Raw genomic sequence first — 21,542 nt, 5'->3', positions numbered from 1 at the left:
TCAGAAAGCTATTGAAAGGGTGGATCAGAGAGGTACCATATTCAACAAGATGCATCAAGTATGTGCATATGTGGATGACGTGGTAATAATGGCTAGAAGTGTGGCATGCTTGAAAGAAGTTTATAAAATCCTGGAAATTGAAGCACAAAAAGTCGGACTGGTTGTAAATGAGAACAAGAGTAAATATCTGTGTGTGTCAGCAGTCAAGTCCAGAGTACCAAGAAATATCTATGTGAATAACAAAAAGTTTGCAGGTGTAGAGAACTTCAAGTATCTCTAGGATGCCCAATAAATGCCACAGGTAATAATGCTTATATAAAAGAAAGGATTCAAGCAGCTAATAGGGCCTACTATGCCAATGTTAGGTTATTTAAAAGTAAGTTGGTCGGCAGGAGCACCAAGATAACAATATATAAAACATTGGTGCGTCCAGTGGCAACATATGCGGCAGAAACTTGGGTGATGAATATGGCTGATGAAAATGCGTTAAAAATCTTTGAAAGATCCATACTAAGAAGAATTTACGGTCCCATTCAGGTTAATGAGCAGCAATGGCGAATAAGAAAAAATGAAGAATAGAAGCATTAATAAAAGTAGAAAATATAGTACGCTTCATTAAGGCCCAAAGAATACGGTGGTTGGGGCATGTGATGAGGATGAGTGAGGCTAGAATGCCAAAAATAGTTTTAATAGCAAGTTGCACAGCAGACGAAAGAAAGGTAGGCCAAGGAACAGGTGGGTGGACCAAGTGATGGATGACCTGAGAAAGATGGGGGTGAGAGAATGGAAGGAAAGAGTCATGAACAGGGAAGAATGGAGGCGTGTTGTGAAGGAGGCCAGAGCTCACCTAGGGCTGTAGTGCCGGATAAAGAAAAGAAAAGAAGGCACAGCCAAAGAAGAAGAAGAAGAAGATTTGTACAGTGATTTGAATGATTATAACTTGTGCTTGTGGGAATATATTGAAAGTGGAGCTAACGCCCTAAATCTTTTAAATACTTTGAGTGAAATATATCCAGTCAGTACAACCATAGAGAAACAATAGCGTAAGTAGATCCCATGGTATAGGGAGTTTATGTCGCAACTTTTAGGGCCGGTTTCCGAGCTCGGGATTTCGCTAAGTTCTAGACTTTAAACAGCTGGAGTAAGAAAATTGGCTTTCCAAAACGGGGCGTAGTCGTAGTCATTGTCAAAGTCACGTTTGAATTAAATTTCAAAATAGAAAATTAAACACAAAATAAAATAAAGAGAAAATAGTGTAAAGTTTCAGCTATTTTGATTTTTTTTTTGAAATGTTTAATTTTGTCAAGGAAAAACATTTCCAATTATAGAAATGAGAAAATAATAACTGCAACTACTGTTATTAAAACTGCGACTATGCCCCGTTTTGGGAATCTAATTTTCTAACTCCAGCTGTTTGAAGTCTAGAACTTAGCAAAATCCCGAGCTCGGAAACCGGCCCTTACTGTTATCTCAAGCCGATAGTCAACATAGTTCTTTTCCGTGACGCTGTGTGACGCTGGTAGTCTCTCATATTGTGCTGTTCATACACTCTCACCCCAACAAAACAGTAAAAATAGACAGTAATCGACAATAATCAGCTTGTCGACAGTAAAAGTTGCGACATAAACGTCCTATACCATGTGATATCTACTTCCACTATTGTTTCTCTATGGTATAACAGTGTGAGGACTAAGGACCCAGGAGCGGATCACACACCATCACAGTTGTAACGTTATTTTCTCTATAACGTGTGCTCTGCTTGGCCGCAGTTGGTAGAGCAAAGATTTGGATAATGTACCGGGTGATTACAAATGAAATAGACAACTTCAATAGCCTGTACAAAATTAAACTGGTGTATTTCAACATAGTAAGTGATATAGGTTTGTAGGGAATTTCTTAAAGTTTATGTTGGTAGAACTGTTGCTGGCTATTGTTGGCTGCTCCGTGTTACAACAGCCAGTTTAGTTTAGCAATATGGCTACTACTCAAGTGGTGAAAACTTATTGTGTTCTTGAATTAGCCAAAACAAACTCTGTTACTGTTGTGCAATGTCATTTCAGAACAAAATATGGTAAACCACCACCAACAAGGCAATCAATTTATGACTGGTATGAACATTTTGAAAGCAGTGGATGTGTGTGTAAGAAGAAGAGTACTGGAAGACCTTCTGTTACAGAAGAAAAAATTGATAGTGTTTGTGATGTTTTTGTACGAAGTCCAGGAAAATCGACTAGATCAGCGAGTTTAGAATTGCAAATTCCTCAACCTACTGTGTGGAAAATTCTGCGGAAACGTTTGAAAATGACACCTTATAAATTGCAGTTAGTACAAAGTTTAAATGACAATGATAAAGTTGTACGTAAAAATTTTTGTCAAGAGATGCAACATTGTCTTGAAAATGACGACACATTGTTTAATCGCCTAATTTTCAGTGATGAATGCACTTTTCACATTAGTGGAAAAGTTAACAGACATAATGTACAAGTATGGGGAACAGAAAACCCAAGAGAGACTGTACAGCATATACGCGATTCTCCTAAAGTGAACGTGTTTTGCGCTTTATCTTGTGAAAAGGTTTACGGGCCTTTCTTCTTCCAAGAACCATCAGTAACCGGAAGAATTTATCTGGACATGTTAACCGAATGGTTAATGCCTCAACTCCATGAAGATAGTTGTAACTTCATTTTTGTACAAGATGGAGCTCCGCCTCACTGGTACTCAGACATCAGAGGGTATCTGGATGAACATCTTCCTAGACGATGGATCGGCCGTGCAAGTGAGGAAAACGTTGTGTTTCAGCCGTGGCCACCTCGTAGTCCGGACCTAACGCCCTGCGACTTTTTCTTGTGGGGCTATGTAAAAGACAGAGTTTTCGTACCACCGCTTCCTGTTGATATCGATGATCTTAAACAACCAATCACAAATGCTCTTGCTACAGTTAACCGTGAGATGCTTAGTCGTGTGTGGTCAGAATTTGACTACCGTGTTGATATCTGTCGTGTTGCAAATTGTGCACACATTGAACATCTGTGAATTTTCAATAAAAACTTCAAGAATTCTTCTATGTAATCATGTAAGTAATGATCTAAACTTTTAAATAATAAATTCTCTACAAGCTATTCAAACTGTCTATTTCATTTGTAATCACCCGGTATAATACTTTTTGTGATTCCTGGGAAAATAATAGTACCAGTTTCTTACCAGCTCTTCCAGGAGCTCAAACAGTTCTCTGCTCTCGCTGGCTGCAAACGTCGGCCGCTTTAACAGTTCACAGTTCTTGTGACTGATTTGGTGTACTCCACAAATATAGATGCAGTAGAGATAGATAGATATAAGGGCTCTGATTATCGTACTAGATGATGCGGTATCGCAACTAATGCCACCCGCCACCATTCGCCAAAGTGGTCAGCAATGAAAAATGATACTGGGCGGAATCAAAGGCGGCACTCTATCAGAATACCTTATAAATTCTATTAATTTATGCTGCTGCAACTTAATACTATGACCTTTGAGATTCTTCAAATTAGATGTGTTGGTACTGGATAATTTGTATAAATCTCAGGAACATATTATTTCCAAAGATTTGATAATCAATGCTGTATATCGCTGCTTTATCAAACTTATTGGGTGAAGAATATAGTTGGTTGGTAATCTTAATAATATATCAATACTGGTAATAAAATAGACTATAACAAGATTGGTCATGCATGGAGATAGGATAATAAATAAAAGGGTACACCATTCAAATAAAGATACAAATATAATTACATAAAATATCAATGAGCAAATAAAATATAGAGCAACAAGTATAAAAATAATAGGAGAACAAATATATATTGAAAAATATCACAGATAGCTCACTTGACTTTGCTTTTTAGCACGAAATATTACCATGTGCTTCATTAATCAGCAAATATATATTTTTAAAATATACAGCTCAGTTATCGACTTGATCTTGCTTGTCGAATAAAATTTATTAATTGTAAAAACTGCGACTATGCTCCGCATCAATTCTTATCATTTTGTACTTCCAAAAAATATGAGAAATATGAATATCATAAAATATCTCAAGGCTAGGGTTCGGCCTCTGGTGGAAATCAGATAAATCAATTTATTATATGAACTTGAGCTTCATAAAAATCTTTATAATTTACTGATAAAAAGATGGTTAAGTGAGCATATAATATGATATCAAAAAACTAATAAATATTTCATCTGCGCATACTTAAATGTGTAAATCTTATAGATTGTTCTTAATAATATTCCCTTTACGTTTTATGACTTGCACAAGTTTTGATATTAATTTCAATATATATTTAAATTACCTTTGTCGAGCTAGTTTTATTCAATCATGATTTATTTGAAGCACTGAGGGCCCCCTTAATAACTTTTCAATTAAACTCACGTGTTGATTTTCACAAATTATGATGGCGATCCAGATTCTTTTCGATGTCCTAGGCCTTTCTGGTGGCTGCTGTCATCTTCTCCAATGGGTATATTTAAATTAAGTGACTCATGTCTTACTACGACCTCACTGAGTCTTATGAAATTAATTTTTAATTATTCAAACTTAGATTTTTTGAAACATACAATTATTTAAAAGGGATCTTGTGCTCTATAAATTGATGGCTGTTCCCAGTGACCTCTGGCAAGCAAGTGGGCTTAGATCTACCATATCATTTAAATATTCACTCCGATTGGAGCTGTTCCTAGCCTCACTACTACACAATAATATGATTCAATATAGTCCATGCTAATCTGCTAGGTTACCACATAAAGAGCAAATATTATAATTTTAAATATTCATTTTTTATCTGTTACATAAACTGGGTACTGTATAGTTTACAAATTCTTATCATTTATATAATAAATGAAGTATATTTTTGAATTAACTCGCTTTTACCGCCGGTCAGTTACTGTATTTTGATTGGCGTATTCTAAAATTACAAATGTATTCATGCACTGAGTAAGATATACCACATTTTCTTAATATTTTCATTTATTTTACACATTTTGTCCATGCTCGTATGACATAATAAATATTTTGTACAGGGTGCGGCAGCGAATCAGGCGATTTTAAAATAAGTGTGAAAAATTGATGATGTTGTTTTAAAAAAAATTATTAATACCATAATAATGTACATAGGAAAGCATTTATGTTTCACTAAACTAATTCAATTTTTGAAAATTACGTCGGCAAGGTGACGTCCTTCTCTCATCAGGCATTCGTCAAGCCGCCGATGAAAACTGTTCATAACGTCCCGTAACATTTGCTGTGGTATTCGTGCAATCTCTTGACGAATATTTTGTTTCAGTTCATCCAACGTCGTCGGCCGTTGCTCGTAGACTTTACTCTTGAGGTAGCCCACAGAAAAAAGTCACAGGCCGACAGATCGGGCGAACGTGCGGGCCATGGAATCGTCCCGTTTTGAGAGATTAAACGATTAGGAAAAACGCCGTTCAGAAGATGCATACTCACTCGGGCTGTATGACTTGTTGCTCCGTCTTGTTGAAATAATGTTTCATTGTTCATCCCGTACTGGCGTAGTTGAGGAAAGAAAAATGTGCGTAACATTTCTGAATACCGCTCAGCATTAACAGTCACAGTTTCTCCATGTTCATTTTCGAAAAAAATGGTCCGATAATGCCTGATGAAGACATGGCACACCAAACAGTAACCTCACATGAATGAAGAGGTTGCTGATGGAGTTGACGAGGGTTGGTGTCACTCCAGTAACGGAAATTTTGTTTGTTAACATACCCAGACAGGTGAAAGTGTGCCTCGTCACTCATCCACAAATTATGCACGATGTCTTCATTTTCTTGAATCATAACCAAAAAACGTTCACAAAAACACCGGCGGGCTGCGAAATCATTCTCATTAAGAGCTTGAACAACTTGCAGTTTATACGGATGATTGTGCAAATCTAACTTTAAAACTCGTCGAACTGTCCTGTCAGAGAGTTGGAGTACGACGCTGTGACGGCGAGCGGAACGACGAGGGCTTCTTCCAACTGCAACTCGCACACGTTCGATATTTTAAGGAGTCCGGGCTGATCTCCTACCACCACCTCTTCTTCTGTTTGTTGATGCAGTGGCTTCAAAATTTGCAACCCACAACTTTATTGCATGTGGTGTAGGCACTGGCCGATTACGATGTATCGCGAATTGTGTTCGAAAACGGCGCTGGGCAGCTGCATAACTACGGGTTTCGTAATAAGCCTTTACGGCGAACGCACGTTGTGGGTTAGTCCAACCATCCATTGTTACTGAAATGCTTTAAACCGGGGAACGTGTTCGTGGCCTTGGCTACCCCCACCTTTCCATTACCAGCCCACACTACCCCCTCCATAATCGCCCGATTCGCTGCCGCACCCAGTATTTTCTAAAACGTTTTTTATTTTACATTGACATGTCATGCTTGTTACCAACCCTCTGATCACATTTTAGGCGAATGCTATTTGTATGCAACTAAATTTGCCACAGGTGTCAGGCTAATTCTCAATTTATACGGCTTGACCAATTATTTAGGTTGCCGACCAGTAAGTACCAAAGAACTTAACCTCAAAATTTATTATTTTATATTATTAAATAAATAGCAATAATATTTTTCTTTTCATTTGGCTGTTCAAAACTGTAGCCTGGATACCCTTTATTATCTAATCTCGAGTTTGTTGACATCGTATCTAGTGATAGCAATACCCATTAGTATTCTAAATGTAATAAGTAAAATTTTTGAAAGAGTAGTTTTAAATAGGCTATTGATGCACCTGGAAGAAATTAATTTCATATGTGATGAACAGCATGGGTTCCAGAAAGGGAAATCTACTAAGACTGCAATAGTATCCCTTGTTGAAAGACTAATAGATATAATAGATTCAGGTGAGAAGGCAGCCGCAATATTTCTTGATTTATCCAAAGCTTTTGATTGTGTGAACCATAGAATATTATTGGAAATACTAAAAACTGTAGGTGTGAATGGTATAGAACTAAAATGGTTTGAATCATATCTCATAGGTAGAAACCAGTGTGTTGAGCTTACCAAGGTGGATGGGAATGAAATAGTAAAAATTAAATCTCAAAAACTGGAGGTCCAGGCTGGAGTACCTCAAGGCTCAATTCTGGGTCCCTTACTGTTTCTGTTGTATGTGAACCAATTACCAAAAGAGTTAAAAGATCACAGAGCTCTGTTGTTTGCTGATGACACATCGCTTATCTTTAACAATTATTTATTAGATAGTCTTGAAATAAATGCTTTTACTGGAGTACATTCAATTGTCCAATTCTTGAAGCAAAGGCAATTAACAATAAATAGTAAGAAATGTCAATTCCTACAATTCAAAAGTAAATATAATTCAGTAGAGGATAGAGAAATAAATGTGTTTGTAGAGGAAATGAATTAGACCAAGAAGAGAAAGTAGCATTCTTGGGAATTTTATTGGACAGGAAATTAACATGGCATCCTTACATTGAGAGGATATGTAATAAGATATCATCTGGGGTATTTGTCCTGCAGCAGCTTGCTAGGCTGAATGATAAAAAACTACTGTTAACTGCTTACCATGGACTTATACTATCTCATATTAGGTATGCTATTTTAGTATGGGGTAATTCATCTCAACAAAATATGGACAGGGTGTTTAAGATTCAAAAGAAGGCACTCAGATGTATAGAGAAAGTGAATAGGTTAGACTCTTGTAGGCCTTTATTTAAAAAGCTTGGTCTATTAACTGTGCCATCTTTGTATGTATATGAAGTTGTAATGCATGTGAAAACGAGTGGTGTGATCCAGAATTCAGATGTTCATGAGTATAATACGCGAAACAGAGCAGATTATCATATAATGGGTCACAATAGTAGGTTATTTGAACAAAAACCAGATTATATTGGTAGGAAATTTTATAACAAGCTACCTCAAATCTTGAAAAGTAATGATGATTTGAAGATTTTCAAAAAACAAATTAAAAAATATTTTAGTTGATAGAGCTTTTTATAGTGTACAAGAATTCCTTTCAAACCTAAACTAGGTTGAACTACTTAGTGTTAGAATTATTATGTAATAACATGACTTGTCTTATACTCCATGACTGGAGTCTTTAGGACGTAATCTTAAAAAAAAAAAAAAAAATACAGCTGTTTGCTTGAGACCTATAAATTCTTTCCATTCTATGATTTTGATAACTATTCAAAATTATACTCTTACACAGTATAATGTCGATTTGTTTTACCTATCTGTCTACTTCATATATTCCTTCCAATTCACCATCTGAAACCCTGTTTGTAACAAATCGGTATCATTACATCATAGTTGGGATTGGGGTAAATGATTTTTCTATTTATTTTCATGAGTCGAAATACTAGTTTGTTGAATTAGATATACAGGGTGTTTACGAACTCCCTACCTGTTCTGTAGGGCATTGTTCCTGGGTAAAAACATATCTAAATATCATATTTAAATTGTCCGGAAGTCTTCAGTTACTCACACAGTGGCCATTTCGCTTTTTTCACTTATTATTTTTTCTATAAATAATGGTTGAACATACAAAATTGAAACTTTGTACGATCATTTATAACAACTAGACAAAGCTAGAAAAAAATTATGGTAATTTTTCGAATTCATAAAACAAAATGGCGGCCATTTAAAATTTTGTTTCTTAAATAACTCAAACCCTTGGTTTTACAAAATCTTTACAAGAATAACTTTTTTTAGTAAATTTAATAATAAGCGATTTTAGGTCATTTCAAACAGTAAAAAAAACGTTACATAACCCTCTGAAAAGAATAACTTTTTTTAGTAAATTTAATTGCTTATCGATTGGTACCAGACTTTTTAATATTGGACCAATATTAACTGAGATATGGCAGTTTTAGTGATAGGTGACCACTGAAAGTTTGTTGCAGTGCAAAGCAAGGCATGCTGATAGAGTCACCTCAATGATGCAACAATCTCTATTTGCATTGAATGTTAATAGTAAGCGATTTTTTTAGGTCATTTCAAACAATAAAAAAACGTTACATAACCCTCTGAAGGTGGGTAACCAACCATTAAAGCTGCCATATCTCAGTTAATATTGGACCAATATTAAAAATTCTGGTACCAATCGATAGGCAATTAAATTTACTAAAAAAAGTTATTCTTTTCAGAGGGTTATGTAGGCTAACGTTTTTTTTTTTTTGTTTGAAATGACCTAAAATCGCTTATTATTAACATTCAATGCAAATCGAGATTGTTGCATCATTGAGGCGACTGTATCAGCATGCTTTGCTTTGCACTGCAACAAACTTTCAGTGGTCACCTATCACTAAAACTGCCATATCTCAGTTAATATTGGTCCAATATTAAAAAGTCTGGTACCAATCGATAGGCAATTAAATTTACTAAAAAAGGCTATTCTTGTAAAGATGTTGTAAAACCAAGGGTTTCTGAGTTATTTAAGAAACAAAATTTTAAATGGCCGCCATTTTGTTTTATGAATTCGAAAAATTACCATAATTTTTTTCTAGCTTTGTCTAGTTGTTATAAATGATCGTTCAAAGTTTCAATTTCGTATGTTCAACCATTATTTATAAAAAACTTGATAAGTGAAAAAGCAAAATGGCCGCTGTGTGAGTAACTGAAGACTTCCAGACAATTTAAATATGATATTTAGATATGATTACTCAGGAATATATTTTACTCAGGAACAATGCCCTAGAATCCTAGATTATTGGTAGGTAGTTCGTAAACACCCTGTATAGATGTGTTTGAGAGCAAAGAGTTTGTATCATACAGTCCAACCTTAAAAACAGAGGTAACAAGCCTACGGATTTGTAGTTTTTTTAACATTATCTATTTTATTCACTCACTTGAAAATGGCATTAATATTTTAAATAATAGAAGGGTTTATAAAGGGGACTTGGATTTTCAAGTTCCAAGTAAATAAGTGTAGCTAGTCATCACCAAAAAGTCAGTATAATACTAGTCTATAACAGTACAATTTAAATAAAGATTCAAACAATACAACACAGTAGGAATCTCGTTCATCACAAAAATCCTTGATTATTCTGGCTACATCTGTAAGGTTATTTTTAAGAAAAAATATTTAATTTATATGTTGAAAGTAAGTATTTGAATGGCATTTTAGTTTTGAAAATTGTATTGTATGGCAAATAAATAATTTTGTGTTTCGACTCTGAGGTAGTATGGGCACCAATGGCTTAATTAATTATTTTGTTATGGAAGCAATTCTCGGGTGAAATCCTGTATGCTCCCATGTTTTCATGAGTAAATAGATGAATATTAATGTGTCCATTCATAACTTGCTATCTTGTAGTCAAATCATAACAATCTGACTTGTAAATGGATTTATTTATCACATTGCAATACAATTATTTTCAAAACTGAAACTTTATTAAACAACGAGTTTCCTCACCAAGCCAGTTAGTTACTCATGTTGGCATTATACAATACGAATTCACCTTAGCATTCATGTTTGCATTATACATTACAAATTCACCTTTTTCATTAATTTTTCTGAAATTTTGTTTCAATTTAAAATTGAAATCTGTTTTGTTTTCTTGTTTCTAGTTTCTTGGAATAGACAGTTTCAACCTGGAATGCTCAGTCCAGGACTGTCCTATCCTTCTCCGTCAAGGTAAGTTAATTCACGAAATTGTTTCAAATTATGAATATGGTAGATGTGTAGTAAAATAACAATTGCAGTGTGACACAAAAACATCTGGGTGGCTCGTTGGAGTAAGTGATAATGCACCGGTCTAATAATCAAGAGAACCTGAGTTCGAATCTTGACCGGTGCAACATTTTTTAACCACAGCACAATCACATAGATACGGCCACCCCTTTCGGATGAGATGGTGAGCCGTCGGTCCAGATTACCTAAAAAGAAGTTAAAGACATTCATATTGTCCAAAGTAGGGGTAAAGTGAGAGTTCTGAAGAAAAGATGGAGAAAAGCTGCCCCCAAATCTGCCCCAAAGCTGATTCTTGGTTCTAACCTTGCCCAATCCAATGTAATCTGAACTAACTTAACCTAGCCATACTCCTAATCTCACAATAAATCTCAAATGAAGATCCCCATTCCCACTTTTTTGGAAAAAACTAGATCCAGCTTTTTTTTATTTCTTGAATAACTAAGAAACCGTTAATTTTACAAAAAAATTACAAGAATAACTTTTTCCAGTAAATCTAATAAGGAATCCATCGACACCCCATTTGTCAAGATTGAACAGAAAATAAGGATCTTATGGAAAAAGTAGATACAATTTCTTGAATAACTAAGAAACCGTTAATTTTATCAAAAAGCTACAAGAATAATTTTTTTCAGTAAATCCATTTGTCAAGGGATCAGTCCAACCCAACTCAACTTTTTCTGAAACTCAGCAACAAGCACTCAGAATCTCTAATGATATTTTTATGTTTAGACCTAATGCTCCCACAGACCCACAGACCTTACAGACCCACAGCTCCCTTTCTTAAGGAACACCAACCTCAGCACTAAACCACATTTACCTGAATTTCCACAATTACCTGAAACTACCAATCTTCAATGGACAGTTAAGACAACTTGGAACATATTAAAACCTAGATTCATTATTCTTGGATTTCAAAAGAATAGAAAAAATGTTATAAGTGCTAACAGGTCACATTTTGATTTCTGTAATCTGAACAATGTTAATCTCCATTTAAATGCTCAATCATTCCCCTAAGAAAATATTGCTGGTAATAAACATTTATTGTATCACATATATTAGATTTGTATATCGAGTATCAATACCGAACATTGTAATATCGATAAGTCATATCATACATTTATATCAAATGTGTACTATCGATTGTTGTTGTTCCAAGCAAGATGGCAACCAAGAAATTCTTATGTTGTAATGCTCCTAAAGTTTTTGCTTTTTATAAAATAATGTTTTTCCAAATAAATAGTGATGAAAAGTTTAATAGTGTTTATTTCAATTTCCTACATGGGAGCAGGCCATTGGTTTGAAAGATTTTAGTGAACAGAAACTCTGTTTGAAGAAGAAATAGTCTATGTGCAACGTGGCTGAAAGGAAGGAGCTTCAACATGGCCGAAGGCAACATGAATATTCCTATATTCAATGGACAAGAATACTCTTCATGAAAGAGACGATTAATTATGTTCCTAAAAATGAAAAAGTGTGACACTGTTGTAACTCGACCTAAACAAGAATCCGACAAAGACAGCAAATGGTTAACCATGGACATGAAAGCTATTAACTACATTTATAGTGGGATCACGAACAAGCAACTTGATTTTATTAGCGATATTGAAACTGCTTACAATATAATACGGAAATTCGACCAGATGTATCTCAAACAATCAACCGCTCTTCAGATAATGTGCCAGAATAAACTTGACAAATTTAGATTGAGGGACTACAGTGATGTAACTGAATCCTTCAGCAATTTTGAGAAGACAGTAAACGAACTTAAAAGTGCAGGTGTGATGGTCACGGAAAAGGAAAAACTCAATTATATGTTGATAATGTTACCTGACTCTTACTCATACATCAGCAATTTAATTGACGTTTTAAAAGAAGAAGACCAGACGGTGGACTATGTGAAAAACAAAATTACCCTGATGAACACTAAAACAAGAGACAATCAACCGAACTTGAACGTGTATAAAGTGGAACATTCTGGACACCCGAAATCATTCAAGAAAGAAACAAGGACCTGCTTCAATTGTGGAAAACAAGGACACCTGAAAAGAGACTGTAGGGAGAAGAAAGACAACAACTGGCAGCCGAGAAGAAGGCCTGGCTCATCCTACCAAAAATCCCATAAAACAGGAATGAATAACTTCAATGTAGAAGTACAAAATACAAAACTTGAAAACTACCAAGTAAGTAACTCACTAGGTAAGTTAAAAATAGAGTGGCTACTGTATAGTGACTGTACTGATCATTAATAACGAAAAATATTTTTATGAGAGTATTGAATTAAAAAATCCAATTGATGTCAAGGTAGGTGATGGTAGAATTCTAAAAGCAACAAAAGTAGGTACTGTAGTAAGTGATTTCAAAGTTTTCAATAGAGAGGAAAAGATTAAAATGAAAAATGTGTATTATATCAAAGGCATGAACAGAAATCTAATTAGCTATACAAAGATTACCAATAAGCATAAAATTATTTCTAATAATTTTTTTTTAATATAAGTTTTTTTTTTGTTTTTTTTTTATTTTGTGGTAATAATTCTAAAATATTCAACCAACGAAATGTTCTAATAGCTATTGCCTGGAAAGTTGACAATTTGTATAAGATGACCAGTACTATTAAACGTAAAGAGAGTAGAGTAAATAGTTCAGAAGTTATTGACAAAACTGTAGATTCAAGTTTAAAAGGAAAACTGCATCGTTTGATAGGACAACTTTGTAAACTTTATTTATCTGAAAAACATGTGTGAAAATCAGATGGTAGAAGGTTTGCCTAAAGATTTGGGTAATGAATTCATGAAATGTACGATTTGTATTGAAAATAAAATGCACAATTTGCCTTTCAATAAAAGTAGAACTAGAGCTAATGAAATACTAGAAATAGTACATACTGATTTTAATGGACTACATACTACTACTGGATATTGTGGTGCAAAGTACTTTCTTACTTTTATTGATGACTACAGTAAGCTAGGTAGGGTGTATACAATTAAGTCTAAGAGTGAAGTGTATAATTGTTTTGTAAGCTATATAAATGAAATTGAAAACCTTACTGGTAAGAAAATTGAGAAACTAAGATGTGACAATGGAACAGAGTATATTAATTCCAAAATTTTTGACTTGGCTAGAGAGAAAGGTATTGTAATAAATGCATGCCCTCCATATGTACTGCCGTGCTACCAATTTTTCCTTAAACGGTTGGATTAGCATTTAACACCTATCACCTAAGGAAAGTTGTCGGCTCCAATAAAATAGATTCTTGATAAACTGTGAATGTATCTATTGCCTATGAATGAGAAATCCAGTTTTCAGAGCAAATTAACTTATAATCTTCAGATGAAAATTTTTTGCAAAACACAGAAATGTACAAAAAAAAACAATAACTTACAAGCCTAATGATTTCAGAATTATTACGAACTAAAAATACTTATCTAGTTTACAGTTGAAACACAGTGGCTATTGGCTTTACTACACTAATAGCGAATTTTGCACAAAAATTTATATAAACTTCAATCTAAAACATTAATAAATTCATTTAAACAGACAATAACTCAGAGCACAAAATTATACAAGCAACAGCCAGCCATGTTTTTCAGAAGAAGGTCCAACAGGAAAAAACAAGTTGCCAGTCACGAAAGACAACGCCCTCTTCAATATCGATCTTTACAGACACGTCAACACAAAATTATAACTTATAAATTTAGAATTCACATTCTACATCTGTTCTCAATAAAACTTTAATTTGAAAATGTTATTTTAAATTTTTATACATATATTCTATTCAAATAAACGATTTATTTAGTAATTTGTTAACCCTACCTCGGTGACATTATGGAACAATGCAACAAACATTTACGATAATAAATTCTCCGTCAAAAAATTTGTCCGTCTATTGATAACTCTGACATTTACTATAAAGTTCCATAGATCTCGAATTGAAGATTCGATTCCAATGTGAGAAGAAAAATGTAATATTACAAATACCCCCCTCTTGACATAAAAAAATTTTACTGTTTGAAAATTCAAAGAAAAAATTTACATTGACCCTAATGAAAATTGTTGAAATTTAAATTTGAGAACAGTAACAATTTTTTCTAGAAAAACATTACATGTCATCCAAAATATTGAAAATTATTATAAAAATTCATCAATAGCGTTTGTTATATGTTTCCAAACAATATCTCAAAATATAGAATATCAATATTACTTTTGATTTAGCTTTATAATTTAAAGAAAAATATCTCAACAGAAAGTTTAATATGTAAAGAATAGTTTTTTTTTTTTTTTTTTTTTTGAAATTGCACATAAATTTAATAGATAGAAAAATTTAATTTTTATTGCATAAAAAAAATTTTAGTATGTTGAATAAAAAATTTATTATTATTATTTTTTTTTTTTTTTTTAATGAATTGATGAATTGTTACATTTAATTTTCACATAAAATTTCAATAAATCAAAAAATGTTCGTTTCTTTCACTATTGACGCGGTTGATTTTATTGATGCACATTTTGGAAAACAGTCCGTTAAGGCACTCAGTATGATTTTCAGTTAAGTGTGACTCCAATGTGATGACGTTAAGTGTTGGGCTGATCTGGATGCACGTATTGTTGGGCTGATACTTGTAGTCGACTGCTGCATACCAAACTCGATACAGGTGACATCTCTGTTAGCATTTCTTCATGTTTGTAGTAGACGGCTGCATTCCAAACTTGATACCGGTGACATCTCAGTTAGCATTGCTTCATGTTTGTAGTAGACGGCTGCATTCCAAATTCAATACAGATTCACATAAATTTTGTATCATATTTGTAATTATACAATGTACATTTCAGGCTTGAAATGACAATGTAATTTGTTTTTTTTTTGGAAAAGAGATAGACGCTGCATACAGGATTAATTTAGGTGAGGATTAATTTAGGTAAGTTTGGTTTTTTGATATTTTCAGCTTTCAAGGTTTAGAGTTCTGCATACAGGAATAATTTAGGAGAGGATTTTTTTTTGAATCAATTCTTTCATGATACTGTGACTGTTCTTCTGAATTCAAAGTTGTGAATGTGAACATGGATGGCAATTACCTCCAGGTAATGCAGTAGTGTTGAAGTTTGAGATACAGAGTCAGCAATAAGCATTGGCATTGCTATTGGCGTATGCTTTGGTGTCGGCTTTGGCATCGGCGTTAATATTGGCATTGGCGCAGGCATTGGCATTGGCATTGGCGCAGGCATTGACATCAGCACAGGCATCGGCGTTGATTTTGGTATCAGCATTGGCGCAGGCATTGACATCAGCACAGGCATCGGCGTTGATTTTGGTGTTGGCATCAGCATTGGCGCAGGCATTGGCGTAGCTATTTGCATTGATTTTTGTTGTTGGCATTGGCGCAGATTTTGGCATTGGCGTAGCTATTGGCATTGGCGCAGGCATTGGCGTAGCTATTGGCATTGATTTTTGTTGTTGGCATTGGCGCAGATTTTGGCATTGGCGTAGCTATTGGCATTGGCGCAGGCATTGGCATTGATTTTTGTTGTTGGCATTGGCGCAGATTTTGGCATTTTGGCGTAGTGATTAGTGTTGGCGCAGGCATTGGCATTGATTTTTGTTGTTGGCATCAGCGTTGGCGCAGGCATTGGCATTGATTTTTGTTGTTGGCATCAGCGTTGGCGCAGATTTTGGCATCAGCATTGGCGCAGATATTGGCTTCGGCGCAGGCATCGGCGTAGATATTGGCGTTGGCACAGGCATTGGCGTAGATTTTGGCGTAGTTATTGGTGTAGGCCGCAGTGTTGATTTTGGCGTAGATATGTCACACTAGTTCGAAAATCACCCAAATGTTCTTAACACTCTTCATGGCGTTCACTTGTTACTGATTTCGAGATTCACATGATAACTATTTCAATGTTAATGTCTGTGCTGTACCTGTTATCTTAAAATGCTTATAAACTAAGAAGAAAAACTTGATTAGGCTATCAATACAATCTAATACACATAAAAATTATTTTAAGTATCTATGAAATTGAAATTTGTTAACATCTTATTATACAGTCAGCAATACATAAATTGTGAAATATGGACATATCAATGATAAATTAAAAAAAAAAAAATCATTCATTTATTCACTGTTCAAATATCAAAATTTAATCCATTCTTCAAAATAGAAATATAATTTCATAACACCCTGTATCATTATCAAAATTGTAAAAAACAAACATCATAACAACACAACAAAATTTAATTTCAATACATATTTCAATAATTTCAGACATTTGGTCTTCTATTCAATCATTTCATAATATATTTGCATTTCATTATTATTTAATATAACATTTCATTTATAGCATGTTCATTTCACATTTATGATTTATCATTCAGGGTTTCAAAATTATTTAGTTTTAATTTTGTTCAAAAATTGTATAAAAAGCAAATTATTTAATATTGTTAATCATCGTTTGTTGGATACTACAGTTTATTTCGACTCTTCAATGTTCTAAACACAAACTACATTTCATGACAAAACTTTACTATCAAACATTAAACAAGAAATCATTCAAAACATCAATAATATTTTGCTTCAAAGGCAAACAATATTCATAAGTAATCATCATTTTGCATCTATGGCAATCAACATTATTAATCATTATTTTGCATCTATGGCAATCAACATAAGTAATCAACACAAAAATATTATCTCATTACTGCCTCTCTAAGTCATAACCTCTGTTATTCCTTCTTTAGGCAATAATGGGTTTCCATCTCAAAAAACAATCACATACCAGCAAAATTCTAATCAACAAACCCCACTAAAAATTCTACATACACTCCAGCATCCATTTCAAACGATAATCAATCATATCAAAATTTATAGAACAAACAGTTTTAAAATTTAAAAAAAAATATCAATTACAAAACACTTATTTCAATTAATAATATAACAAAACGTTTTAAATTAAACCAATTATTTTTTAAAATAATTTAAAATTTAAAGACTGTATAATAAGTATAAACATTTCAAGATTATGATACAAAGATGATCAAGATGAAATACTGGGTAAATAAGTTCCCTAAAAAATACAAACAAGAGAAAAAGAAAACTGGGTAAATAAATTCCCTAAAACAATACAAAGAAGAGAAAGATTAATTAGAGCCTATCCTACATGTCAGTACTGAACTTTCATGAGGAAGTATATTAATAAAATATACTACTATGGAATTTTGTAAATTCCAAGTATGACTCTAATTTGTTATAATTGTGAGCTATCACTCCCACAAAAACAACTGGTGAAGGAAAAAATATGTTGACTATTGTGACTGGGTGGAAAGTTCCTAGATGTCTGTAAGGCAATGTGATAGCAGACTCTAGTATCGGACCACAAAAACAAAAGTATGCAAAAGGTTTTACAAACATTTGTTGTTGCAGTCATAAGGTTTTTATATCGCAAACAAGTAGGTCAGATAATCGAGTCCAGCCGTATGTGGTTCACGCCCACACCTCTAAAAAAATCACACCTACTTGTCTACCAAAAATCCAAAGTATTGGACAGCAAAGAAAAAATAAAATGCAAAATGGGTTAAAAGCCCAGAAGAAAACTATAACCTAATTACATATGGCTTATGGCACAATATGCAATGAAAGATGAGAACATGGGACAAAATTGCTCTGAAAAACCTAATTACCTAATATGATACCTAAAAAAAAAATAGACATGATTAAAATATGTAATACATGATGAAAAAATATACCGCAAGCAAACAATTATTTACACTACAATGGATAGATTTTAGAAAAGTTAAGTTTTATCAACAATTAAAGATTAGGAAAATAAGCTACTATTTTAACTTCTAAAATTATTTCAGAAAAAATACAAATTTAAATGACTATGGACAAGATTGGTTAAGATATGCTTCATAGAAGAAATTTACTGAATATTACACAAAGACAGGAAAGAATTGAAATTTGAAAAGATCAAGGGCCAAGAAAAATAGGCTATAGGAAAGAAAAAAGACACAATTATGGACTCTTACCATACACTGTGTAGCGATTATGCTATTCTGAATCCCGGCATAACACAGGATTCCTAATCATTGTGTGTTGGGGAATACCCTTTCATCATGTGATTCATTGTCATCATCTTGTAAATAAGCAACTTGAAACAACCTTTGAATACTAATACATCAATGGAAACTTTGCGTTTTGTTTTCTTCAATAGCATGATTTATTCATGGGTTCATTTGTTTCAACAAAGCAATTTTGCTCACAAAAGTCAATCATGCTCACTTGAGAATGCATTGCATACACCTTTTCAATTCTCAGTTGAAAGTTGAACTCATCAACTTGACTCAAAGCAACATTCATTTTGTTCACATTGTTCCTAACCTCCACAGAAACCTGTCTCATGTAATCATTCATTTTGTTTACAATCTTCCTAACTTTTGATGTAGTAATCTGATCCATAGAAACATTTGATTTGTTTACTGTTTTCCTAACCTTCAATGTAGCAATAGTACTTTCTTGATAGTTGACTTTCAATGAAGACAACTCCCTACCTACTTCTTTACTCAATTCTACACTTTCACTATGGTTGACTTTTTCAACAACAGTAACTAGGCCTACATTTTCAGAAACTTGAATGAGTTGATCTTGTAACTTAACACTACTATCATCCTGCTTCAATTTGTTTTCATCTTCATCTTCATCTTTCAATGTTTCATGTGCACTTTTCAATAGAAGGTTTATACTAACCTGCTCTAGTCTTATATTAGTACATTCTTGCTTCATATCATCAAACCTAGCATTAAACTTAGCATTTTGCTCATCAAATCTAGCATTTTTTTCATCAAATCTAGCATTTTGCTCATCAAATCTAGCATTTTGCTCATCAAATCTAGCATTAAACTTAGCATTTTGCTCATCAAATCTAGCATCTAGCTTATCAAACCTTTGTGTTAAGAATGCTATAAGATTCAGATCATTTTTAATGTTTGCCATTTTGTAATATGCACTGATTCATTAAAACTTGATCTCTCTTGAACCGATTTCCCACTCAGCAACAAACCATTCATAACCTATCAAGATATCTATCTACTAATAATTTCTATAACCAGGGATTTCATGGTGTACCATTTGGGACATATTTATTTTGTAATTCGGTCCCACCACAGGGGTAACATTTGCCGTGCTACCAATTTTTCCTTAAACGGTTGGATTAGCATTTAACACCTATCACCTAAGGAAAGTTGTCGGCTCCAATAAAATAGATTCTTGATAAACTGTGAATGGATCTATTGCCTATGAATGAGAAATCCAGTTTTCAGAGCAAATTAACTTATAATCTTCAGATGAAAATTTTTTGCAAAACACAGAAATGTACAAAAAAAAACAATAACTTACAAGCCTAATGATTTCAGAATTATTACGAACTAAAAAATACTTATCTAGTTTACAGTTGAAACACAGTGGCTATTGGCTTTACTACACTAATAGCGAATTTTGCACAAAAATTTATATAAACTTCAATCTAAAACATTAATAAATTCATTTAAACAGACAATAACTCAGAGCACAAAATTATACAAGCAACAGCCAGCCATGTTTTTCAGAAGAAGGTCCAACAGGAAAAAAAAACAAGTTGCCAGTCACGAAAGACAACGCCCTCTTCAATATCGATCTTTACAGACACGTCAACACAAAATTATAACTTATAAATTTAGAATTCACATTCTACATCTGTTCTCAATAAAACTTTAATTTGAAAATGTTATTTTAAATTTTTATACATATATTCTATTCAAATAAACGATTTATTTAGTAATTTGTTAACCCTACCTCGGTGACATTATGGAACAATGCAACAAACATTTACGATAATAAATTCTCCGTCAAAAAATTTGTCCGTCTATTGATAACTCTGACATTTACTATAAAGTTCCATAGATCTCGAATTGAAGATTCGATTCCAATGTGAGAAGAAAAATGTAATATTACAGTACACATTAATTGAATGGGACAGCTGAAAGATATAATAGATCTATCATGGATATGGCGAGATGTTTGTTATCAGAAGCTAGAGTTCATAAACGATTTTGGCCAGAAATAGTTTGTACTGCTGCTTATCTCAAGAATAGGACATTGGCAGACACAATATTGAAAAAAGACCCCATATGAAATAGTATTTGGCAAGAAGCCAACTATTCCATATTTGAAATTGTATGGTAGTAGGGTATTTGTTAGAATCCCAGAAGCTAAATGCATTTCAAAGTGGGACAAGAAAGCTGAGTTAGGAATACTGTTAGGTTATAGTGATGTAGGATATAGAGTTTTACTGAACAATAAGATCATAGTTGCTAGGCATGTTGATATAGTCAAAGAAAATGTAAAATGTATTGATTTCAATGATGAAACAGAATCTGTAGAAAGTAAATGTGAGGATAATGCAGTTGAGGATAATGTTGCAGATTCTACCTCAGTAGAAACCAAACCTCAGAGAAATAGAAAACCTCCAGTGAGACTACTATGTATATAATAATTCTCTTGATTTATACTTTTGCAGTATTGGCCCTGTTAGTTATAGTGAAGCAATAAATTCTGATGAGTTGCAAAGCCGGATTAAAGCAATGAATAAAGAGATGCAATCATTAAGTGAAAACAAAACCTGGATAATGGTTGACAAACCAGAGAATAAAAAAATACTTGATGTTAAGTGGGTATTTACTAAAAAATCAGACAATAATTTTAAGGCTAGACTAGTTGTTAAAGGATTTCAACAGAAAGAGATAGTGGATGATATATATTCTCCAGTTGCTAAAATGATGTCATTGAAAATATTAATTTCCTATTGTTGTAAACTAGGCTTATTTGTAGAACA

The 21,542-nt window shown here is 33.4% G+C and overlaps 1 protein-coding gene across 4 annotated transcripts in view; it reads left to right on the top strand.

Annotated features, from left to right (window-relative positions):
* Positions 1 to 21,542, top strand: part of LOC111055573 (cobalamin trafficking protein CblD-like) — a 44,249-nt gene that overhangs the window by 6,586 nt on the left and 16,121 nt on the right. For all 4 annotated transcript variants that reach the window (XM_039435494.1, XM_039435495.1, XM_039435496.1 and 1 more), the window contains exon 3: positions 10,568 to 10,634. In XM_039435494.1, the coding sequence (XP_039291428.1) occupies positions 10,568 to 10,634 (67 nt within the window). The remainder of the gene's footprint in view (positions 1 to 10,567; positions 10,635 to 21,542) is intronic.

This window comes from Nilaparvata lugens, chromosome 9 (genome assembly GCF_014356525.2).
Source record: "Nilaparvata lugens isolate BPH chromosome 9, ASM1435652v1, whole genome shotgun sequence".
Classification (NCBI taxonomy): domain Eukaryota; kingdom Metazoa; phylum Arthropoda; class Insecta; order Hemiptera; family Delphacidae; genus Nilaparvata; species Nilaparvata lugens.
The sequence above is the reverse complement of the archived record's forward strand: the minus strand, read 5'-3'. Positions and strand labels throughout refer to the sequence as shown.